Below are 22388 nucleotides of genomic sequence, written 5' to 3' on the forward strand. Positions count from 1 at the left end.
ACCTATCCGGGATAAAAAGTAGCCTATGCCCGTCCCTGGGATATAAGTTAACTATGTACCAAATTTTGTCAGAATCGGTTAAAATGTTGGGTTGTGAAGAGGTAGCAGACAGACAGACAGACACACTTTCGCATTTATAATATTAGTATGGATAGTATGGATGTTTACTATAGAACTGCGGCGCGCCTCAAAACGATTCCAGGCTTAAAAATATATTTTTATAAACAATCTTTCAAAGCTTACTACGTATAGTAGGTACGCGATAGGTCGAATCAGCGAAAGCCGGTGCGGAATAGCGCGGGTGACATGCTGGTGTGCGAGACGTCCCCCCGCCTCATACGTCGATTGCCATCTCGACCTGTCGCGTACTATACCTACCTATCAATGTAAAATAATAATAATCGGTACCTTTAAATATTTTTTGCTATACAAGGAGAAAACTTAGCTTGTAAGTATTTATGCACTTTGGAAAAAGATATAAATAAATTGTTACTATATGGTTTTTCGATAGTTTTATTGGGGCAGATACCAATTTCCGCGACTTTGTATGCGTAGATTTGGTGTTTAAAAATCCCGTGAGAACTCTTCGATTCTCCGGGATAAAAAATACACTATATCCATATACGGAATGCAAGCTGTCTGTGTACCAAATAGATGATGCCTGCGACTTCGTCCACGTGAAGTGATATTTTTTCAAAAATCTCCTGAGCACTCTGATTTTCGAAGACAAAAAGTAGCCTTTGTCCCCGGGATGCAAGCTGTCTCTGTATCAAACTTCAAAATCAGTTAAACCGATGGGCCGTGAAAAGGTAACAGGCAGACTGACTCACTTTCGCATTTATAATATTAGTATGAATTACACTGTTGCTATGTTGACCCCGAGTCCAGTCTATATAAATAATGTTTAATTGTTCATTATTATGACATAAATCTGTAGTTGTTATCGTAGTTTTGAGCCCATCAGGCCTACATTCCTGTTTGCATGGGAAAATATTTAATGTGAACCAACCAGCTAAAATATTTTTTGCCCATTTTTTTCTGAAATGTACTTTGCTTGTAGCGTAGCTAAGACGTATACATAGTTTAAACACCTACATCGTAAAACTGAGCATACCTATAGTCCAATTGAAGGTTACGTTCAGTAAGATTAAACCTGTTTGTAATTATTATTTATTAGAATATGTGCAATGCCTCCAGTTCACATTGGCCCAACGCGTCGGCGGACTAGGGAAACTAGGAATATAAATAACGCTGGCGTTGCTCATTCTGCAATGACCATTTTTAGGAGGATGGACGTGCAACTTGTCGCAGCTGTGGCAATTTACTTCTACGACACGCTCCATTTTTAGGTAGAAAAAAACAACGTAAATTAAGATATGGGGCATAAAAAACACGTGAAGTTCGAAACTGTCTAACGTGTAAACGATGTTAAAAAACATTATCCTTTGAACAAATTAGATCCTTGAAGTGTACACGGTGGCCAGTGCTAACCCCACGCAGCAATTAATAGAGTAAGCGGCAAGTGAGTAAATCTCAGCTGACAGCATTCACCAAACACATTCGGTCAATGAATACTAGGCTCCTTCATATCTTTAATTAAGGCATTTTTGCAATTAGGTATTCGAACCTATGTAGCGTGCAATTCCAAATATTTCATGTAGTTTCGTGTATTCTTCGTATTATTTATAGGGCTTAATGACTACCTAATACAGCTACTTCTCTACTTTGTAATAAGCTTGGGAATCCGTAACCTTTGAAGTTTAAACGCGCAATATTATTTATGAATTTTAAAAATAACATGATTCATCTACCTTTGAAGTCCAAGATACGATCTAGACAACCCCAAGCAAGGCCAAGATAAAACCAAGACAAGAATAAGACACTACCAAGACAGTAATAAGACATGACCAAGACGTGACTAAATCACGACCAAGACGATTAAATGTGTCGATGGAAATAGTCACCCAAAGTCAATTTATCACTCAACCTCGAAATCCTTAAATTTTGAATTAGGTCCCTATAATTCTAAAAAGTGTGGTGGCGCGCTCTTGGGAAGGCCTAAGGCTGAGTCCACAACACTGCGATGCGACGTCACGCTTCATTTCGTAAAAATCTACGACGTCGCACAACGCACCGTGCCTGATGCGGTGCGGCACCGTACAAACTTGCGATGCGACGACGTATTCCCGTTCAGTCGGTAATCGGTATCTTTTCAGTTTTTGCGCCAAGTACTTTCTTTTCTGTTTTTCATGATGAAGGATACGTATAATGCGGTCCATGGCTCACTAGAAATTGATGATCAGAGTTTTCTTGTACGATGCCGTAAGCGATGAAATTTTTGCGTTGCGTCAACGCATCGCATTGATATGCGGCATCGTTTTTTCGATGCGATGTCGCACCGCAGTGTTGTAGCCTCGCCCTATGTCCAGCAGTGGACGCAAACAGGCTGATTGACTGATTGTATTCTGGAGGTACGGATTATGGCCGGATATTTTTTATTATCGAACGACGACGGTTTGTGGACTCTTCCTTTGTTCTATAATAGTCCGTCTCTGGGCCGGGTGGAGAGGTTCCACTCAAAGGGTGTTTGGGTACAAACTTTCGAAAGGTTAAAATTAAAGACATGTTAATGATATTTCATATAATGGAAAATACAGATGATATAAATACATTGAGTTGGTACCTTCACTTTTCAGTATTATTATCAGGTACACAACAAGGTAGTTTGGGTTCGACGTGTGGGCAAGCGAAAGAAACATCTTCTTTCTTGGTCGCGCACGGGCCCGTGTCTTCAGGTGGGGGGTTCACGCAGACGTCCACGGGAGGTGCCGGCTGGCGAGGATGGTCAGCTATGCGAGTTGCTGCCGGTGAGATGTCGGGCACGTCGCGTCGAAGTTTCTTCACCTTCTCGTAGGCGTCCGGTAGTAATCGCATGTAATCGGGTACCTTTCGAAATTAAAAAATCGAATTATAATGGGTTACTAGATGACGCCTGCGACTTCGCCCGCGTGGATTTAGGTTTTTCAAAATGCAGTGGGAATTGATTTAATTGGAAATAAAAAATAGCCTATATCGCTCTCCAGGTCGTCAGCTAATAGGTACCCAATATACAGCTATGTCATTGCGACAGTATGATGTCATTTCAGTTGCTAATAAGTTACAGTATGTAGGTGGTAAGCATGTGACTTCCATAGCCTTTTGAAAATACTAATAAAAACCACTAAACAAAATAAGAAGAAGAAGAAGAAGCCTTCTGAAAATGGATTTAGGGGCGGAACGGTATACATGGTACATCCATCTCTGGATCCGTTGGACAATTATTCTTGTTGCAGATACCTAGTTCTGCCTTAATAATCGAGATGGCAGTAGGTATGTCAGAAAAGGTAGCTTCCAAAAATGGTGTTTAAATTTGTTAAATGTTCTATTATTTGTGAAAAAAACTATTCCCGGACTCAATTTTCATGGTACATGAGTTATGAACCCCAAATAGGACGAAAGACCGTTTGACGAGCATTCCAAAAATTTAACTAATTAAAAATTTGAAATTTCGACTAACCTACTGCCATTTCAATTAAAACGCCAGAGTTGGAGGTGAACTTATTATTATCTATTAGTCATTTTGAAGGCTACAATATTGACTTAGATCAAACTTGGAAAAGGAAATTCAAGTTGTGATAAAACTATGAGAAAGGTGAAACAAAATCACCTCTTTGCAGTCAACGCCGTATGTGCCCAGATATCCTGGTAGATTGGTTTTATCCTTTGTTTCCTCTCCAGCGGCGTCCTGAAGCTGCTTGCTTGGTATAATCTCGTACGCGCATTCGTCCCGTGCACGCCGCTCAGCTCTCTCATCTGCATCCTGGAAAAATTAAATATAATCTGTAAAATTATCCACAAGGGTTGTTGCACCTCTATCTTTTGATAGGCCAAATTATGCGCCAAATGCTCAAAGACGCCTCAGTTTGTGCTATTGCTGGATGCGGAATGGATAAGAAGACTTCGTCTGTGGTGGCGTTTGCTGGCGCGCGTGTTGTGACTTTTTGGAGTGTTTTTTTTTTGTTATAAGTGGCCGGTTTTTGTGTTTTGCTGGTGTTTATTGGTGGTGGAACTGACTGGGAAGCGCTCTAAAAGGGCGCCGCATCTATGTCGGCGGGCGCCGGCACAGACGAAGTCCATACTTATACATATAGTTTCCCTAACTTGTAAGGAACTACAAACTTGACATTGGCTAATCAGTGTAAAGCCAGACGAGAGAAAAAAATGGATGAGAAAGACGGTGGTATTCTTGGTAGGTACATAGCGGATTAGATCGCGAGCCCGTGTCGTAGGCACTATCTTCTTTAAATTGCCTCGTCTAACACAGTTCGCGAGCCAGAAGCTCGGTCTTGACCTCAGCCACCACAAAAAACGTACGCATTAAAAAATCTATGGTTGAACGCGTGTTTATTTTAAACCTGACATATTTTCCATACAAAAACTGTCAAAACGCCAGTTCAGTCATCAATTAAACTTGTTTAATTTTTTGTGGTAAGGCGTTAAATATTTTCCACAATGATAAAATACCACTGACTAGATAGAAGATACAGGTAAATCTAAGATAGGATATCTACGTTAAATAAAATTCAATCTTACCGCATCTTTGTATCGGTTGCAGAAGTCCTCATCCTCGTTGAAATGTGGTTGTTGGCCAGGCGGGTACATCACAGGCTTGCTTGTATCGTGGCGCTCTTCAACTTTCGGTCCACTGAAGCACACCACCTTCTGGTGGTCGTCGCGAGCGGTACTTGATTTCAGGATGCCTTTTAGTGGCACTACATTATCGCATGTTGGCTTACTGTAAACCAAATTTAGCTGGTAAATATATGTATGTATAACGTATATACTTGCTATAATGTATATGCACCACAAAACACAAATGACAGTTTACAAAAAAGAAAACTTAAAAATAAATGGAGGTACAAAAAGGCGGTCTTATCGCTAATAGCAATCTCTTCCACACTAACGCTAGGGCAAAACGAACAAATGCACAGTGGGGAGTGGTGTATTATAGGCCTATAAACCTAAACGTATAACCTAAAATACGTAAGTACTTAATAACTCAAATATTGACCAAACGAGTCAATTCTTTCTTGCGATAGTAAGATGGTTATACCTACCTCAATCTAGCAATGCGTAAGGAGTCGTCGTAGGATATGCGATCAGTGGTGGCAGGCGGCGTCGGTGGACGCGGCGGGGCAGCACTTCCTTCCACCACATCGAGGGCAGCAAGGCAACGCTCCATAGCATTCGGCTCGGCGACGGCTGCTTGGCCAATCTTAGCCAGCTGAGCCCTGGTTTCAGCCGCTTGCTCTTCGCGTGACGTTTCCTATATAAATCGAAAAGGAAAATCGTTTTCTCATATTTTTATAATCCTCTATTCTATTCTATTCAAGCAATGTAGGACCCAACGCTTTTCGTTTTTTTATTGATTAAAAGTTAGCCCTCGACTGTGATCTCACCTGACGGTAAGTAATGATGCAGTCTAAGATGGTAGCGGGCGAGCTAAAAAAAGGCGTATGAAAGTTTTTATTAAACCCATAGGTACCTTCAATTGGTTTCTATATAGCAACGTACAGGAACGCTTAATCGCTTGGCGGCACGCATTTGCCGGCAGCACGGTAACTAGCCACGGCCGATGCCTCCCACCAGACGATTCTTTGAGACATGTGTAGTAGGTACCGATAAGTACCGATAAAGCATATTGAGCGATTGAAAAATGATGCCAGCCTATTCTAATGCAACCTAAACATAATATATTGTAAAAAGATTTATGTATGGGTAGTTTATCGGAATAAATTATTTACCTCTAATTCGTCTTTCAAATTGCCCTCCCGCATGTGGTAGTTGCGGACATTATCAACCACCTCCTGAGGGAATTTGTCCGGGTTCGCAGTCATGTAACGGTATACGAATAAATCGCAACCAACTATCTTGAATCGATGCTTAAATACTGGAACTATTGCTCCTGGTTGAATAGAAATAAATTATTAAAAACTACAAACAACAGAAAAAGAAGGATTATACGTAAATGAAAGAACTATATACCCCTATGCTAAATGTTAATGCTAAGTAATCGTCTTCTAACCTAGACCTCATCAATACATTCCACACTTTATTCCAGACGACTGTACCTATTTATACTTAAATGTAATAAGTACAGTAGGCAATTGTGTCTAACATTTTGTAGCATGCTTTTTTTTACATTAACTACCTACATTAGTCTAAATCATACCAAATATTTGATAGAAAGCGCTGAAGCTGATGGGGAGTTACTTACTTAATAGAGTATAATTTAATTAAAAGTTTCACTGAATTCGCGCTTGTTTTCATAAGTTTCAAACTTCAGAAGCTACAAGTCTATGAAGTTTTCGTTTACAGTTCTAACCGGAGGAATCATGTTACATAATATTAGCTAATAGATATTCCCACTCTATGGGTGCATGCTCGTACAAAGTAAAATGTCCTTACAATCGAATATCATAGTTGATAAAAACAGTCCTAACAAAATAATACCAATCTTATCGACCTAGTTACCTAACGGATTGATTTTTTTTACATAAATTCTGGACTGCTTACAAGTAAATGGCCAACTTAGTGCCATAAACCAATCATGATCTTGGGTTGTGCACACAGATCAGGGAATTCCCTGATCTGTGATTGTGCATGTGGCGTACTGTACGCGTTTTCGATAGTTTCTCCACGGTTTCTCTTTAGTAGGTAAGCTATAATAAGTTACGTTAGGAATTTCTTTTCCGCCCCTTGAATAACCCCATGTTGAAATCTAGCAAGAAAACCACCGAAGGGAGTTGATTAAGTTTGCATGTCTTTACAGCACCAGCCACCCAGTTGGTGAGGGACGTTAAAAGGTTTGAATGATATAAGAAAGTGAAGATAAAACTGTTTAAAAATATATTATGTAAGTAGTTACTACAATATTTTACTTTAAGCGGTGAAAGACTGGTGTTCAAGACGTCGCGTCGGCCTCTTATTCAGTGGGTCAGGGGTTCGATTTCGGACACACCACCTCGAACTTTTCAGTGATATGCGTTTTAAGAAATGAAATAGTCTCACTTGCTTTAACATAAAAGAAAAAATCGTGAAAAAACCTGCATATCTGAGAGTTCTCCATAATGTTCTCAAAAATGTGTGAAGTCTGCCAATCCGCACTTGGTGGACTATGGCCTAAACCCTTCTCATTCTGTGAGAAGAGCCGGGGAATCTGTAAGAAGAAGGGCTCAGTAGTGAGTCAGCGACAGGTTGATGATGATGACGACGAATATCTTACCGATATAAAATCTATCAGGTGTAAAATACGTTGGAAAGTTTGGATCCGACTCGGGCGTCTGTAAACGCATCGCTTTGAGGAACGTGCCCTCACGTATGCCCGAGTTACGCCGTGGTATCTCCCCGATCTTAATCGTTCCATCAGCGAGGCTGTAGGCGAGCACGAATTGGCGGCCTTTATCTTCGGGGTGAATCCAATCCAATTCGCAAAGGTAGCGAAGGTACTATAAACAGAACACGATAACATTAGATCATTGATTATGCTAAGTGAGGTAGAATTGGTACTTCGAACATGCATATGCATATAGCGCGAGCCAAAATTACCTAAATTGGCCGTTGTTACACAGTCAGCAGACTTAGGAGTTTAAAGTTGCAAAAAATAAATAATAATTACAAACACGCTTTATTAATAAGAAATTTGAAATGCATGTAAATTATGTCGGTAGAAGGTACCTAGCTGATTTTAAAGACAGATGTTAAAACTGGCGTTTTCTCGTTCATATAAATTAAATGATGAAAATCACAAGAGAACCTCTAATATAATATAGGCAAGTATGCTGCCATAATAGGGTCAAAGCAGGTCTAACTCGATGCTAAGAACCACCTACACAAGTCTCCTGCACAAGCAATTAGGTATCGACTTATGAGATGTAGTACTAAGTGTTAAGTATTGGGACGGGAACGAACCAGGGATAATCAAACAGCCAAATGGGAACACCTACTTGATCTCCAGCGCTGATCTTGCATGGATGCACTAGGGTTTCAGACTTGTTCTTCGGTAGTTGCAGTCACGACTCACAACACTCACAAAACACATGCTGGCCAGCGAATTGTTTGATTCGGGTATTTCGGTCACATGTTAGTCCAAAAACAACTTGAGGTTTTTCCGAGCAGCGCGCGGACGCGTTCTAGCAGAAATCGCCATCTTGCATTTTGTCCTGTTGCGTTTCATTTCACGCGCGAGTCCTTTTGGCGGGAATTTTGAATGGGGGGCAGGAAATGGATTATATATAAAAGATAAGTGCTATATTAACAATAAAAATAAAAGAACCTGATAACTTGGTAACAAAAACTAAACATTCTCCCCCCGAGAAAGGCTAAAAGCCTTTATCCCTTAAACATTGAACTAATTTAAAGGAAGCCGACACAGTTTGACAACAGGTCGGACCAAAGAACCAGTGGACGTTAATAATTTTACCACCCTAACTACCCCATCTCTCCCAGGTAGCAGCTCGTTAATTCTAGCAAGCCTCCATTTAAGTGGCGGCAAATTCTCGTCCTTAATTAAGACTAACTCTCCAACGGTAGGAGGGTCAGTAGTGGCAGTCCACTTGTTTCGCATTTGAAGGGTGTGGAGATACTGCTCACTCCACTTAAGCCAAAACCGCTGGGACATTGCCGTAACCAACTGATAGCGGTTTAACCGAGAGTCCGGAATATGATGCCAATCATACTCGGGAACTTCCAAAAGCGCCCTGCCGATAATAAAATGAGCCGGAGTCAAAGCTTCGAACTGATCCGGGTCTTGAGATAAAGGGCATAAAGGCCTGGAGTTCAGCACAGCCTCAATTCTGACCACCAAAGTTACAAATTCCTCATGCGTTAAGGTTTGATCTCCCACAACCCTTTTTAGTAAGGTCTTAGCCGACTTAACAGCGCTTTCGAAAAGCCCGCCAAAATGCGAAGACGCGGGAGGATTGAACTGCCAAATGACTCCCAATTGGCCAGCTTGATGGGTCAAATTATCTTGCACTTCCTGAGCCCGCAAGAACCGCTGTACCTCATCCAAATGACGGCTGCTTCCAACGTAATTTCCCCCACCGTCTGATCTTATCCGAAAAGGTAAACCGCGCCTCGCCGAAAACCGGGAGAAAGCCGCTAAAAATCCTTCCGTTGATAAATCTCCGACCACTTCCAAATGTACGGCTTTTGTAGCAGAGCAGACAAATACGCACAAATACTCTTTTAAGACCTTGGCTTTTCGTAAACGAGAAGATTTGATTGCGAACGGACCCGCAAAATCCGTTTGCACCGTATGAAACAATCCAGTGGCATTTATCCGGTCAGCTGGTAAGTCCGACATAAAAGGCTCGTCTGGCTTGGCTTTAGTCCTAAAACACTTTACACACTTAAACAACTGGCTTCGAATAGCCTGCCGAGCGGAAATGACCCAAAATTGTTTTTGTAGGATTGCCTGAAGGGCAGTTGCTCCCACATGGCAACATCGCTCATGATGATGCACAATTATCAAGGATGTTAGGACATGAGACTTGGGCAAAAGCACCGGATGTTTAGCCTCGAAAGCTAAACTAGATCGTTCAAGTCGACCTCCTACCCGAAGTAGTCCTGACTCATCAATAAAAGGGTTCAATCTTCTTAAGCCCGTGGAACACATTCGTTTGTTAGAAATTGCTTCAATATCCTTGGAAAAGGCGTCTGCCTGGACTAACCGAACAAGCCGTTCTAAAGCTTGTTTACGTTCTATCACTGTTAAGGGACCCGTGATTCGGCTAGTCGGGTTTTTACAGTTCGACGCAAACCGAATGCAATACGCGGTCACCGCTATTAATGTGGACAAAGAGCTGTACTTGGCCATGAGAGATGTATCCGATACGACAACCGCCGACACAGTGACGTTACCGCCCCTCCGCAAACCGGGCAATGTGTCAACCGTATCCACCAGATTAACCGGCCAATCACCTTCGTCCGACAACAGCCACGGTGGACCCCACCACAGGTCATGAGACCGAAGTTCGTGCCCCTTACAGCCTCGGCTGGCAACATCTGCCGGGTTCTCCTCCGAGGGCACGTATCTCCATTTAATATCCAAACCACTATTGTTGATTTGGGTCACTCGGTTTCCTTCAAACGTTTGAAGCCGATGAGGTGGATATTTCAACCACGAAAGAGCTATCGTGCTATCCGACCAACCAAAAATGTCATGCACGACAACTTTATCGTTAATAGAATCTAAGACGTATGTTAGCAATTTGACTGCTAACCCTGCCGCCGATAGTTCCAACTTAGGTATGGTTAGTTTACTCTTTATCGGAGCGACCTTAGATTTAGCCATCATTAAAAAGATTCGAACCTGACCACTCGTAGTCACAGTACGAATATAAACTGCGGCGCCAAAAGCCTTTTCCGAGGCGTCCGAGAACCCATGTAACGAGCAATGAACGACCTCGTCAGCTAATACAAACCGATTTATCCTAAGGTTTTCTATGGCGGGGAGGTTATTAAATATGTGAGTCCATTCCTTGATAATTTCTGGCGGTGGACATTCATCCCAGGTTAACTTCAGCAGCCAAATCTGCTGTAACAACAGTTTCCCTTGTAAAATCACAGGGGTTATCCAACCCATGGGGTCAAACATACGAGCGAGGACGGACAAAATGGCTCTTTTTGTCCAAACCGCGTCTGGATCCAGATTCGTGTGGTAAGTAAAGGTATCCGCAACCGGATTCCATTGAATTCCTAGGATTTTCACATAACCAGGACCGTCCGTGTCAAATAAGTGGGGTTTCTCTCTATGATCTGAGGGAATATCCTCCAAGAGGTGTTCGTCGTTTGACATCCATTTGCGCAGTTCAAATCCGCCCAAGGACAGCAGGTGAATTATGTCCTTCTTTAACCGTTGAGCTTCGGCTAAAGTAGGAGCTCCACTTAGAATATCATCCATATACACGGATGTTTGAAGCACCCGAGCTGCCTCTGCTAATCCGGAAGCATCCATCTCGCCTTGGTCAGACTCGCCTTTAGGCGCACGTGACTCATCCTCCGCGAGCTGGCGTAGAGTCCTTATAGCTAGATACGGACTACATTTCATACCATAAGTAACCGTTGTTAAGGCAAACAATTGCAAAGGTAGCTTCGGTGATTCCCGCCAAAATATTAACTGATACCTTTGATCTTCCCGTTGAATCTCAATCATACGGTACATCATCCGGATGTCCGTAGAAAACGCAATTTTGTGGAGCCGAAACCGACAGATAACCTGCATAACGTCATGCTGTAATTTAGGACCGGCTTGAAGACAATCGTTCAGAGAAACCCCCGTTGATGTAGGACAGCTGGCGTCAAACACCACTCGAATTTTCTCCGATCCCGCTTTAAATATCCCATGATGAGGAATTACATAGTGAGATGCTTCAAGATCTCCACTGAAAGGAACCATGTGCCCCAACTGCTGGTACTCCCGCATGAAGTCCACGTATTTGCTGCTTAACCCCGGATTCGCCTGGAGCCGCTTCTCCAAAGCGTGAAACCGTCTACGTGCTTGGTTTTGAGAGTCCCCCAACTCAGGATGATCCGCTAGAAACGGTAACCGCAGTGCGTATCGTCCTGTTGCATCCCGTTGGTGGGTCTGTTCAAAGTGAACTTCACATGGCTCTTCTTTCGGATCCTTCATCTTGACAGGAACCTCCTCCACCTCCCAAAATTTCTCCAATATAGCATCCGTGTTAGCAAAATAAACTTGTACCGAGGATTTAGATTCCCTAGTAACTTGACATGCCCCCTGTAAAATATAACCAAATATGGTATTCATGGCCCATGGCAACCCCTCAGGTCGGATAATCTCTCCACCCAGAAAAATGTCCCCCAGGAGATCCGCCCCAATGAGCATGTCAATTTTGGCGCTTTTATAAAATTGATCATCAGCCAACTGCAGCCCCGGATAGCAATCCACCAACTGACTGGGTAGTGACCAACTAGGCAGATCATCCGCTACCTTATTCAATACCAAAGCGGTTGTCACCAACACTGGGTTATCAACGTGACGTGGGGTAATCCTGACTGTAACACAGCCTTTATACCCGGATAACAGGTTTCCCCCTACCCCCCGTACATCCACAGAACCCGACTTTTGAACCTTCAATCCCAACCGGGATATACATTTTTCCGAAATGAAGGTACTTTGACTACCACTATCCAACAAAGCACGGACTTCATGATAATTTCCATATTTGTCCAAGACATGCACCACAGCTGTAGACAATAAAACCGTGCGCCGAGCACCTACCGCTGCTGAATGCAAAACATTAACCGCATCCGACTTTCCCTCATTTGGTGAACCCAATTTAGAACCCCCCGTACCCGGTGGAGCCGAACCAGAGCCAGTAGAGCCGCTCCCTACAGACCCTTCATCCAAATGAAGCAAAGAATGATGTTTCCGAGAATTACAGGTCCCGCAAGATAATTTGACCTTACATTCATTAATATGATGCCGATGGAAACACCGAAAACACAACCGTTTTTCAATAATAAAGTTTTTCCGTGCTGCTACATTCAGCTTATTAAATTTCTCACAGTGATTTAAATAATGAACCCCGTTACATAGAATACACTGAATCGATTGTTTTTGCGTTTGGTTTCTTGAATAAGCCACGTGCACTTTATGCTGCTGAGTAGAATTTGTTGAGCTGGTACCCCTTGAACTTGAATTAGTAGTCTCTAGAATTTGAACCTCCTTGGTTAAAAAAGTGATTAAATTTTCAAAGGTTGGCAACCCCTGGCCTCCGCCAAATTTATCTTCAAATTGACGCTTAAGCGTAATGTCTAATTTGTTTAAGTTAATATACAACAGCAAATAGGACCATTCTTCCGTCGGGAATTTTAACTTCTGCAATCCTTTGCTAGTCTCCATCAACACATTTAAAAACGATTTTAAAGAACCCAAATTTTTTGTTGCCGGAGACGCCGACATCATAGTGTGAAGTAATTTATCAGCCTGCAACCTTGGGTTGCCATACCTTGACTTTAAAATATCCAGCACAACCGGATAATTTTCCCCGGTAATTGACAAATGTTGTACCAAACTCTTCGCCTCTCCACTCAGAGCCCCGCACAAATAATAGATTTTTTGTGTGCTAGACAACTGATTATCATTTCCTACCATCGCTAAGAACAAATCCATAAAATACTCATATTCCTCTATCTTACCACTAAAGCTTGGAATTTGCACCTTAGGTAGCAACAGATTCGGTTTATACGAATGACTTGCTGAACCATCGCTTTTACTTGCAGTCGCCTTTGGCAGCTCCGAATCCTCAAAAAGTTCGGCATATTTCGCCTTAGATATATAATAAGAATTACTAATTTCTTTGAACACTAGCATGTGTTGTCCCTGATCAAACTCCGGTCCCGATTCCGCTGCCAATTGGACATGCAATTCCTGAAAATCCTGAAATAGTTTTTCCAAATCAGCACATCTAGCTTTAAACAAAAGCTTATTCTCATTTGAAGCCAACACCACCTGAGAGAGAGAGCGTATCGTCTCAAAATTAGAAACGGTCATATCATAACGCACTTTAGTCATTAACTTTTTCCCACCCATGGTTAAAGTTTAATAATTAATTACCTTAATATTTTAAGACTAAAGCCACCCTAATTAACCAATCAAATCACCAATGATTAATTCCAATATTAATAAAACCCGAGAAAATTTTCCAAAATTAGCTTAGTGTGGAACCGCCCTTATTTTCAAGAATTGAAAATACCTAATAAGGAACACCACAACCTACCATTATTAGGGAAACATGCGTCCCACACATAAACTACAATTTGTAATACACCTGCACTAATGTGAAGCAACCCTTATTTCCAACGAAATACCTAATAGGTGAAATCCGAACCTAAACCTATTAGGGAAAAAAGCTTCTAAAGAATAATCCCAAAATCTTGAATAGATTTGGCTAGTGTGGAGCAGTCCTTATTTCCAAAGAAATACCTAATAGGTGAAACCGATCCTAAACCTATTAGGGAAAGTGCTCCTATAATAATTCCAAAACCTTGAATAAATCTGGCTAGTGTGGAGCGGCCCTTATTTCCAAAGAAATATCTAATAAGCGAAATTCCGACCAAAGCTTATTAGAGAAAAATGCTTCCAACAACTAAACCAAACATTTTAATAAACGCGCACTAGTGTGCCGTGACCCTTAATTCCCAAGAAATTCCTAATAAGCCAAAACATACCCTTAACTTATTAGGGAAAAATGAATCCGACAAATAATAACCAAAGCTTTTAATACGCCCGTGTATAGTAACCCTTAATTCCAACTTGAACAGCTAAATTCCTAGAACACGCGCTCGCCCCACGCGAATGACGCAATCCGATTCCCAAAATAGAAATTTAACCATATATAGCCCTACGCCAAATTCGTTTCGTAGAAACGAACGAAAGCATGCTTAGCTTTTGTTACACCATTTTAAGTTCTAACAAGAGCGTCACACGGTGCTATTTTAACTGTAGATATATATCGTATTATATACTACAACCAATTAAATAAGGGATTTATACTACACTCGATATAATACACATATATCGTAATAAACATGGCTTGTAGAGTGTATTTTCGTGAACTTTACCCCGAATTACCCAAGTTATTCCCGTGTGACGATATGCAACCCATAGGAACTACCAGTTTATATACACCGAAAATTCGATGCATCCGGCTCGAAGGACCAAATGTTAAGTATTGGGACGGGAACGAACCAGGGATAATCAAACAGCCAAATGGGAACACCTACTTGATCTCCAGCGCTGATCTTGCATGGATGCACTAGGGTTTCAGACTTGTTCTTCGGTAGTTGCAGTCACGACTCACAACACTCACAAAACACATGCTGGCCAGCGAATTGTTTGATTCGGGTATTTCGGTCACATGTTAGTCCAAAAACAACTTGAGGTTTTTCCGAGCAGCGCGCGGACGCGTTCTAGCAGAAATCGCCATCTTGCATTTTGTCCTGTTGCGTTTCATTTCACGCGCGAGTCCTTTTGGCGGGAATTTTGAATGGGGGGCAGGAAATGGATTATATATAAAAGATAAGTGCTATATTAACAATAAAAATAAAAGAACCTGATAACTTGGTAACAAAAACTAAACACTAAGTAGGTAGTTGAAAAGTATTATTGTGTTTATGGGAATGCTGTACAAGAAACAATTGCATTCAGAAATGGCTTAAATAGAATTGTGAGCTCCTGGAATGCATAAAACGATTTCCAACATTTTCTATCAAACACATTTCCGCTTTTCTCTAGGTAGGTACATTTATGAAACAGCAAAGGATTTTGATTTTATTGAAGGATAATATTCGTAATTCGATGATGTCTGCGTCTTTTCCGCGTAAGTTTCGGGGTTTTAAAAAATCCTGTAGGAACTCCTTGATTTTCCGGGATGAAAAGTACTTAGCCTATATCCGTCTCCAGGATGCAAGCTATCTCTGTACCAAGTGTCTGGATGATGCCCGTGAAGCCTTCGGTGTGGATGTTTTTTGTTTTAATCCCGTGGGAACTCTTTGATTTTTCGGGACAAAAAGTAGTAGGTATGGCCTTGGTTGGGTTACAAGCTATCTCTGTGCTTTATTTTCCCAATAAAGCTAGTAGACAGACAGATATAGGTACCTACACACTTTCGCAGTTATAATTTTAGTAGGTACCTATAGGTGTTTTTATCGGCAACCTTAACCAACGCAATTGACGTATTATGGCAACACCCTTAAAATTAGCATACATATTATTTTTCATAATTACGTATTAGGTAGGTGTGTGTTACCTTGTTTGCGTTAAGATTGTACTTGATGATGTCTTTATGCGGCGGTTTTGGAATGAGTCCGAAGCAGGAACCTAACGTGTCTTCCGGAGCACCGATACCGATATGTGGAGGAATACTCTGAAAATATTTAGGAATAAACTAAAAAATAAATATTGAATGGGCAAGGACAACTTATTTCTTTAAGAGATTTCCACCAGAACCGTAGAATGTGAGAGAAAAACTTAGAAAAAACATCTATTAAGTAATATTATCAAATGATTACAACTGTCTAGTGCTATTTAATGCTGTGCCGCCAACTAACATAGTTAGTTAGCTGTTGATGTCTTTGTGTACCTATTCAGCACATCCTAGACGTCTATAGTTGATTAATTTGCTTAGTTATAACAATCAATGAATGGTTGAATAATAATTGTTTGTTGAATTAATGGTTGAATCAATAATTGTTTGGTATATTATGAACCTACCTACCTAATACCTATGTAGGTAGGACGTAGGTGCTACGGCCGCATAGCTAGCTCGCGCAAATATCACGGGCGTCGTCTCACTGTATGAATTTAGATTTACATGGTGCTTACTTTATTAAAACACTAGATCATGCCCGCGACTTCATCCGCGTGGATTTAGGTTTTAGAAAATCCCCTGGGAAATCTTAGATTTTTCGGTATAAACTGTAGCCTACGTGGCTACGTTAATTCAGCGTATAAGCTATTTCCGTTGCCAAAATTCAGCCAAATCTGTGCATCCTTGTGGCTAGAAAGAGAAACATACCTAAATCCAAACATCTAAATTTTCACTTTTATGGAACTAGTATGTACTTTTATGTAGTAAGATAAGATTATATTAAAATGTCTCGAATCGAACGATATAATTATTAATCTAGATGGAACATGGGTGTCGAAAAACATCTGAGGCTATCGCTGTAAACAACAATAATAATTTCCGTCTTACCTTAGGGAATTCTCTCTTAGTTTCGTGACGAACTTCTATTCGCGGTGGTTGTTCTATGTTCAGCATGGCCCTGAACAAAAGTTAATTATACAGGCTGTTACTTTGGAAGCGGGCATTTGAGGTGCTACGCGAAAACTTTGGAGATTAGAAGTTTGATTTAGTAAACCTTGAAATAAATAATCTTAGTTCCATCACTAGGTAGGTACTTTGTAAGAAGTATTATGTACAGAAACAATTAAAATAAATCTCTAGAAATAAAGTCTCGAAAATACAAAGGAAATATGGAACCAAGTAAAAATTTGTATTTTCGAATCGAAATACTATTTTCCAATTATTTTCTGTTAAGTAGTCCTTTATAGCCAGGTATAATTTTTTAAAAGTTTCTTCTCATTTTGCTTATTAGTTTTTAGTAGTGGGTGTGAAAAATGTTTTGTCTATCTCCAAAGAGTTAACAGGGCTCTCTCCGTCACTCGTTTCATACAATCGTAGTTCCAATTTCATTTGAATATTAAGCAACTAAAGTCCATGAAATTTTGCAGACATATTCTAGAAACTAATATCTGTGTCTGTGGTGTTTTAGATTTTTCTAAAAATATGTAGTTTTAAAAACACAGGGGTTCAAAGATTTGTATGTGAATTTTTAAGACCGCGTAACTTTGAAACCGAATATTTTAACAGAAATCTGGAAAACCACAGGCATAGGTATTAGTTTCTAGAATATGTCTGCAAAATTTCATGGACTTTTGTTGCTTAATATTCAAATGAAATTGGAACTACGATTGTATGAAACGAGTGACGGAGAGAGCCCTCTTAAGTTTTCGCCTTACTGCGCTGTCAAAATAACATCCTGTACCTATCTACTATGATTATTATTATCCATAAATTCGTACAATGCTGTTGGAGAAACGGGACAATAGCACGTCAAGAGCAGAGTTGGAACTTCGTACCTAGCTACAGTTTGCATGGACTCTGTTCATTTGTTGACGGCATGGCAAACATAGAGTGAAAACTTTCCGTCTGTTAGTTAGGTAGGTAGGTACCATTACGTAAAACTTAGCTAATGTTAGTAACTACAATTCATCGTCACGGTGTCTAAATTCTCAAGTGTTTTTCATTGTTTTATTGCTTTCAGTACCTAAAGAACCATAAAAACTTTTGCAATTTGTGCGTTAAAAGAGGTCTGAAATCTGAAAGTTAACGGTTCGAAATCTCACTTTCAAGTGTAAAAATTCCTTGAAAATTGTTTCAGAAATCGATGAGATTTCCTCGAAAAAAAAAACAGTCATACAATAGGTACTTAGCGTATGAATTATGGGGACAAGTCCTCTATTTATAGGCTTTCTAAAAGGGTAAAAATGTTATCACTTTTTGCATAGTTTTCAATAAATGATAAACGAAGAATGCGGTGCAAGGTGTGGTTAATGCGTTTCTTGATTATGCACCGATATGCTTTCTCGTCTAGTAACCGGCGAATTCGGTAATTCGTAAAGTCAGTTTCGGTATCCAGCCAAGTGCCAGTCGATTTTTGATTTATTTGCGAGTGCGAAAATATGCCCCAAATGGCCGTATTTTTTTTTATTCACTATAGGCAAGCGCTTGACCACAATCACACCTGATGGAAAGTGATGATGTGGTCTAAGATGGGACGCGTTTACCTAGAAGGTGCCAAAATTGCATTGGATTGACATGGAGCTTAATTTTTTACAGCTCCAAGGGACCATAGTTAATTATTTAATATTTATGTTAATTTTATACGCCAACGCGTCCTTGAGAAAAAGGGTCTGAACGGACAGACCCTTTTTTTTTCATAGACAGACAACGAAGTGATCCTATAAGATTTCCTATTTTTTTTTTGACGCGCATAACCCTAAACTCATAAAAATACACAAAATACTCGCGTTTAGAGTTCAAACGAGCTAGACGCTATGAAGACTTTAGATAACATCTTGGTAATGCTAAACGCAATTATCCCAATTACAGGCGGGCTTTAGTAGGCTATAGATATAAGCCACAAGCACCTACGTGACTGATGCGGGGGCATTTACCAACAATACAAGATTATCTTACCTTAATTATTGTATTAATTGAGTAGGTAGGTATAATTAGTTTAGACACGACACAAGGCCCAGCTCCCAGAAGTTATATTATAGGGAAATGTATGAAGATACAGATTCCGAGCAAAAATCTTGTTCTATGAAGCTGTCAAAATTAGCAAGACACTGCACAACGAGTGATAAATAGATACATACAAATTTAAGTGACCCCCTTGTCAGATCGGGGTTACCATAATATTGCATTGTGGTTAGGATCAAGTCCATAAGACAAGTGGAAGTAAGTAATTATAAAATACCTACTTATATCAGTCGGACGACTAAAACTGATATCCCTACACCAGAACACACGAGAAAACAACTGATAATAATCTTCAAATGGTTGACCATATTTTGCTGAAATATAGCGTAAAACCATCTTGATTAAACAGGCTTACGAGTAAAAGAAACTGCATCCAAATCGGAACCGAATCCAAAAGATGCACACGTTAACCTTATAACAGTCCGACGTCAGTCAGATTTTTTTTTTCCAAATAGGTAGGTAGGTATATTGTCAACTTTTAAAAAATACTATTTAAAAAAAAATCCTAGTTTTTTGTATGGTATCTTATCAGTAAATACTACTACTAAGATACTATCACCTATCTTCGTTTTTTTCTGGTTACACCCTGTATATTTCATGTCACGTTTACATGACTAATCTTTGACATATTAACAGTATTAGTAGCTACCTATTAATTCAGTCCATTAACATAAATTTGACAGCTGCTAAGTGTGATTGATGAGTGCCCCATATGTATGTAAACCGTTAAACCGTAATTGTAAACATGACATTTGTATATATTGATTGATCGTAGAGATAATTTGTTATGTTACGCATCACAATAATTAATTTTAAAATTAAAAAATGCATTGAGCATTAGGGTTATTTTAATTCATTATATTAGTACGAATGTTCATCTGTTGTAAATCAGAGACCTATCATATTATAATCATCGCGATTCTACGCAGTTTTGTTTTTCAACTTGAGTGCTTTGTAAAGCGCGAGGGCAAAAATTGCGAAGGAGCTTGTGTAAAAAGGACGACGAAGCAAGTCTTACGGCGTACGTCATATTATAGATTATATTAAAATATTATTAGCAAAAAGATTAAAGAAATATTTCTTAAAATTCCAAGGTTTTTAAAAATTACCTTTGTTCAAAATCTACCAAGAATTTCACCTGCGATGTCGCTGCACGTCCATGCATTTTCAGAGACGAAAACTGTACTCTAGCGGCTCTTGCGGCTCTGGCAGTGCGCCGCAAGAGCCGCAAGCACTTAGCTAAGTACTCGTCTTGCTTAATTAAGTTAAAAACTATTTAAATTCAGAATTCGAGAGAAGAGATTTATCGTTAGTCAGAGATATTATAGACCTACTATGACTATAAAACCCGTAGGTACATAAATCAGAAGTTGTTAAAATTAATACTATGTATCCGTTAATCTATGTACACGTAGTTAGATACCTTTATATATATTTGATTTGAACACTTATACTTAGTTCAAACTCTATACGTATAATATTCAAAAGTACGACTTAAGTACGTATTACCACACCTGCTCCGAGCACTCTAAAGAGTAATCTTTTAAGTACAGTTGAAACATCGAATCACGAGTTTTGCTCTCGTATGAGCGCGTACCTATATCTAGTGTAGAGTGTGAATTTAATAATGCCTAGTAGTTCCCTCATCCAGTAACTTAAAACACATTTAAAAATTAAATTAATCGACTATATTTTAAGCAAGCTACACTTAAGTCGCATTAACTTTCAGAAACCGTAATTTATTTCTATTTTATGTGTGCAAAAACCTTCGAGCATATTACATAAGTACAAGTGCATACTAATTATGTTATACAAAAAGTACTAACCTGAGTAAAAGTAGTCAATATACGTCATATTTGTTTAGTTTTAATTCGCCCGATAATTTTATAAAGACTTTATAGTGCTAACAACAAGCATAATTACTTACCTAGGAATAATAATGTGTCTGTAGAATTTCTTTACTTATTTTATGCTACTGGTACCAACTTGTAGTAATTCCGAGTGAAGCTGTCGCAGTCGAATATCAGGAACCGCCGTCCGAGCACGAACACAGTCTGCCCCACAATCAGGTCCCTGGGCGCATAGTACTCCGTTACCTCCTCCTCCGTAATTTCCAGAGCAATCGACGGGAAGGTCACTGAATAAAGCAAGAGGCGTTAGGTGTACGTAATCAAAACCATAAATATTTTCTACTATTCGACCGTACTGCATCGGGAATTGGCGAATAAAAGCAATATCGCAATGACCCAAAGGAAATGTCTCACACCAGAAGAGAATCGAAAAATAGACTCTTTCGAATAAACGAGTCGGTTTCTCGATTAAATCCGTGGCATAGTTTTCTCGTGGTAGTCATGCTAAGTTTGCATTTGCATAATGTATCGTCAGCGGTCAGATGATGCCTACGACTTGATCTATGTGCGTTAGGTGTTTTAAAAATCCCGTGGGAACTTTTTCCGGAATAAAAGGTAGCTTATATCCATCTCCGAGATGCAAGCTGTCTTTTACGAAACAGACAGATAGACTGAATACCTGCGGCTTCGTCCATGTGGATTTAGATTTTGGATTTTCAAAAGATCCTGTGGAAATTCTTCTATTTCCCGGCACCAAAAGCATATGACGTTATCCTTCGGGATGCAAACGGATATGCCGTTATGAGAAGACAGATAGAGAGACAGACACCCTTTCGGATTTATAATAATATAAATAGTAATAGTATGAATATTATAAAACGTGTATATAAAAAAAATGCCATAAGTCATTATATCAAATATTGTATCAGAACTATCTCGAAAACAGATATAACAAAGTTTTGTTTCGATAGGTACGAGTATATTCAATATCAAATTGTGGGGCGATAAAATATTATGATGGCCACAATTAGCAGTCATACAAATAAATGAATTGTCCGTCAGTGATTTCGAAATTATTGCCTTTTGTTAAGCTCATAATATGGTAATTTAAATGTTATCAAAATAAGTGTAGGTATTTAACAACACATATTTGTAAAAAACTGCCATTTATCTGTCAATCTATCTATTTGTTTGGGCTAGTCTTAGAAACCTTTGAATTTCGACGCTAAGCAGCAGTAGAGAAAGGAAAAATGTTCAAAACTAACTAAGTAAGTACCTATAGTTTTTATTCCGTTTCTGTTGAATTTTTAAAAACATAAATCCATCCAGACAAAATGGCGACCAAAAGCTAGTCTGAAAATAAAACCAGCAACTTTGTCCACAAAAATAAATAAACAGACGGATGCATTGATTTTATCTTCCTTTTCAATATTCGTTTAACAGTGGCACTGACAAACCGGATTTGTTCTTTAATCCCTCTTGTTTGTTATATAGAGCAGAAGCAGATGTAACGTACCGAGAGCCCAGATTCAATTTAGTTTAATTGCAATACTATTTCAATCCACACGTTTGAAGCTGC

At 39.7% G+C, this 22388-nt stretch overlaps 1 protein-coding gene across 1 annotated transcript in view; it reads right to left on the reverse strand.

The window, feature by feature from the left end:
* Positions 1 to 2626: 2626 nt before the first annotated feature.
* The window catches only part of LOC123864434 (EF-hand domain-containing protein 1-like), an 80683-nt gene continuing 60921 nt past the window's right edge, over positions 2627 to 22388 (reverse strand). The window contains exons 8-16 of the mRNA XM_045904853.1: positions 20946 to 21096; positions 16827 to 16896; positions 15879 to 15995; positions 7325 to 7547; positions 5844 to 6004; positions 5157 to 5365; positions 4633 to 4834; positions 3707 to 3859; positions 2627 to 2946 (exon numbers count right to left, since the gene is read on the reverse strand). Of these exons, the coding sequence (XP_045760809.1) occupies positions 2686 to 2946; positions 3707 to 3859; positions 4633 to 4834; positions 5157 to 5365; positions 5844 to 6004; positions 7325 to 7547; positions 15879 to 15995; positions 16827 to 16896; positions 20946 to 21096 (1547 nt within the window). The 3' untranslated portion in view covers positions 2627 to 2685. The remainder of the gene's footprint in view (positions 2947 to 3706; positions 3860 to 4632; positions 4835 to 5156; positions 5366 to 5843; positions 6005 to 7324; positions 7548 to 15878; positions 15996 to 16826; positions 16897 to 20945; positions 21097 to 22388) is intronic.

This window comes from Maniola jurtina, chromosome 4 (assembly GCF_905333055.1).
Source record: "Maniola jurtina chromosome 4, ilManJurt1.1, whole genome shotgun sequence".
Taxonomy (NCBI): domain Eukaryota; kingdom Metazoa; phylum Arthropoda; class Insecta; order Lepidoptera; family Nymphalidae; genus Maniola; species Maniola jurtina.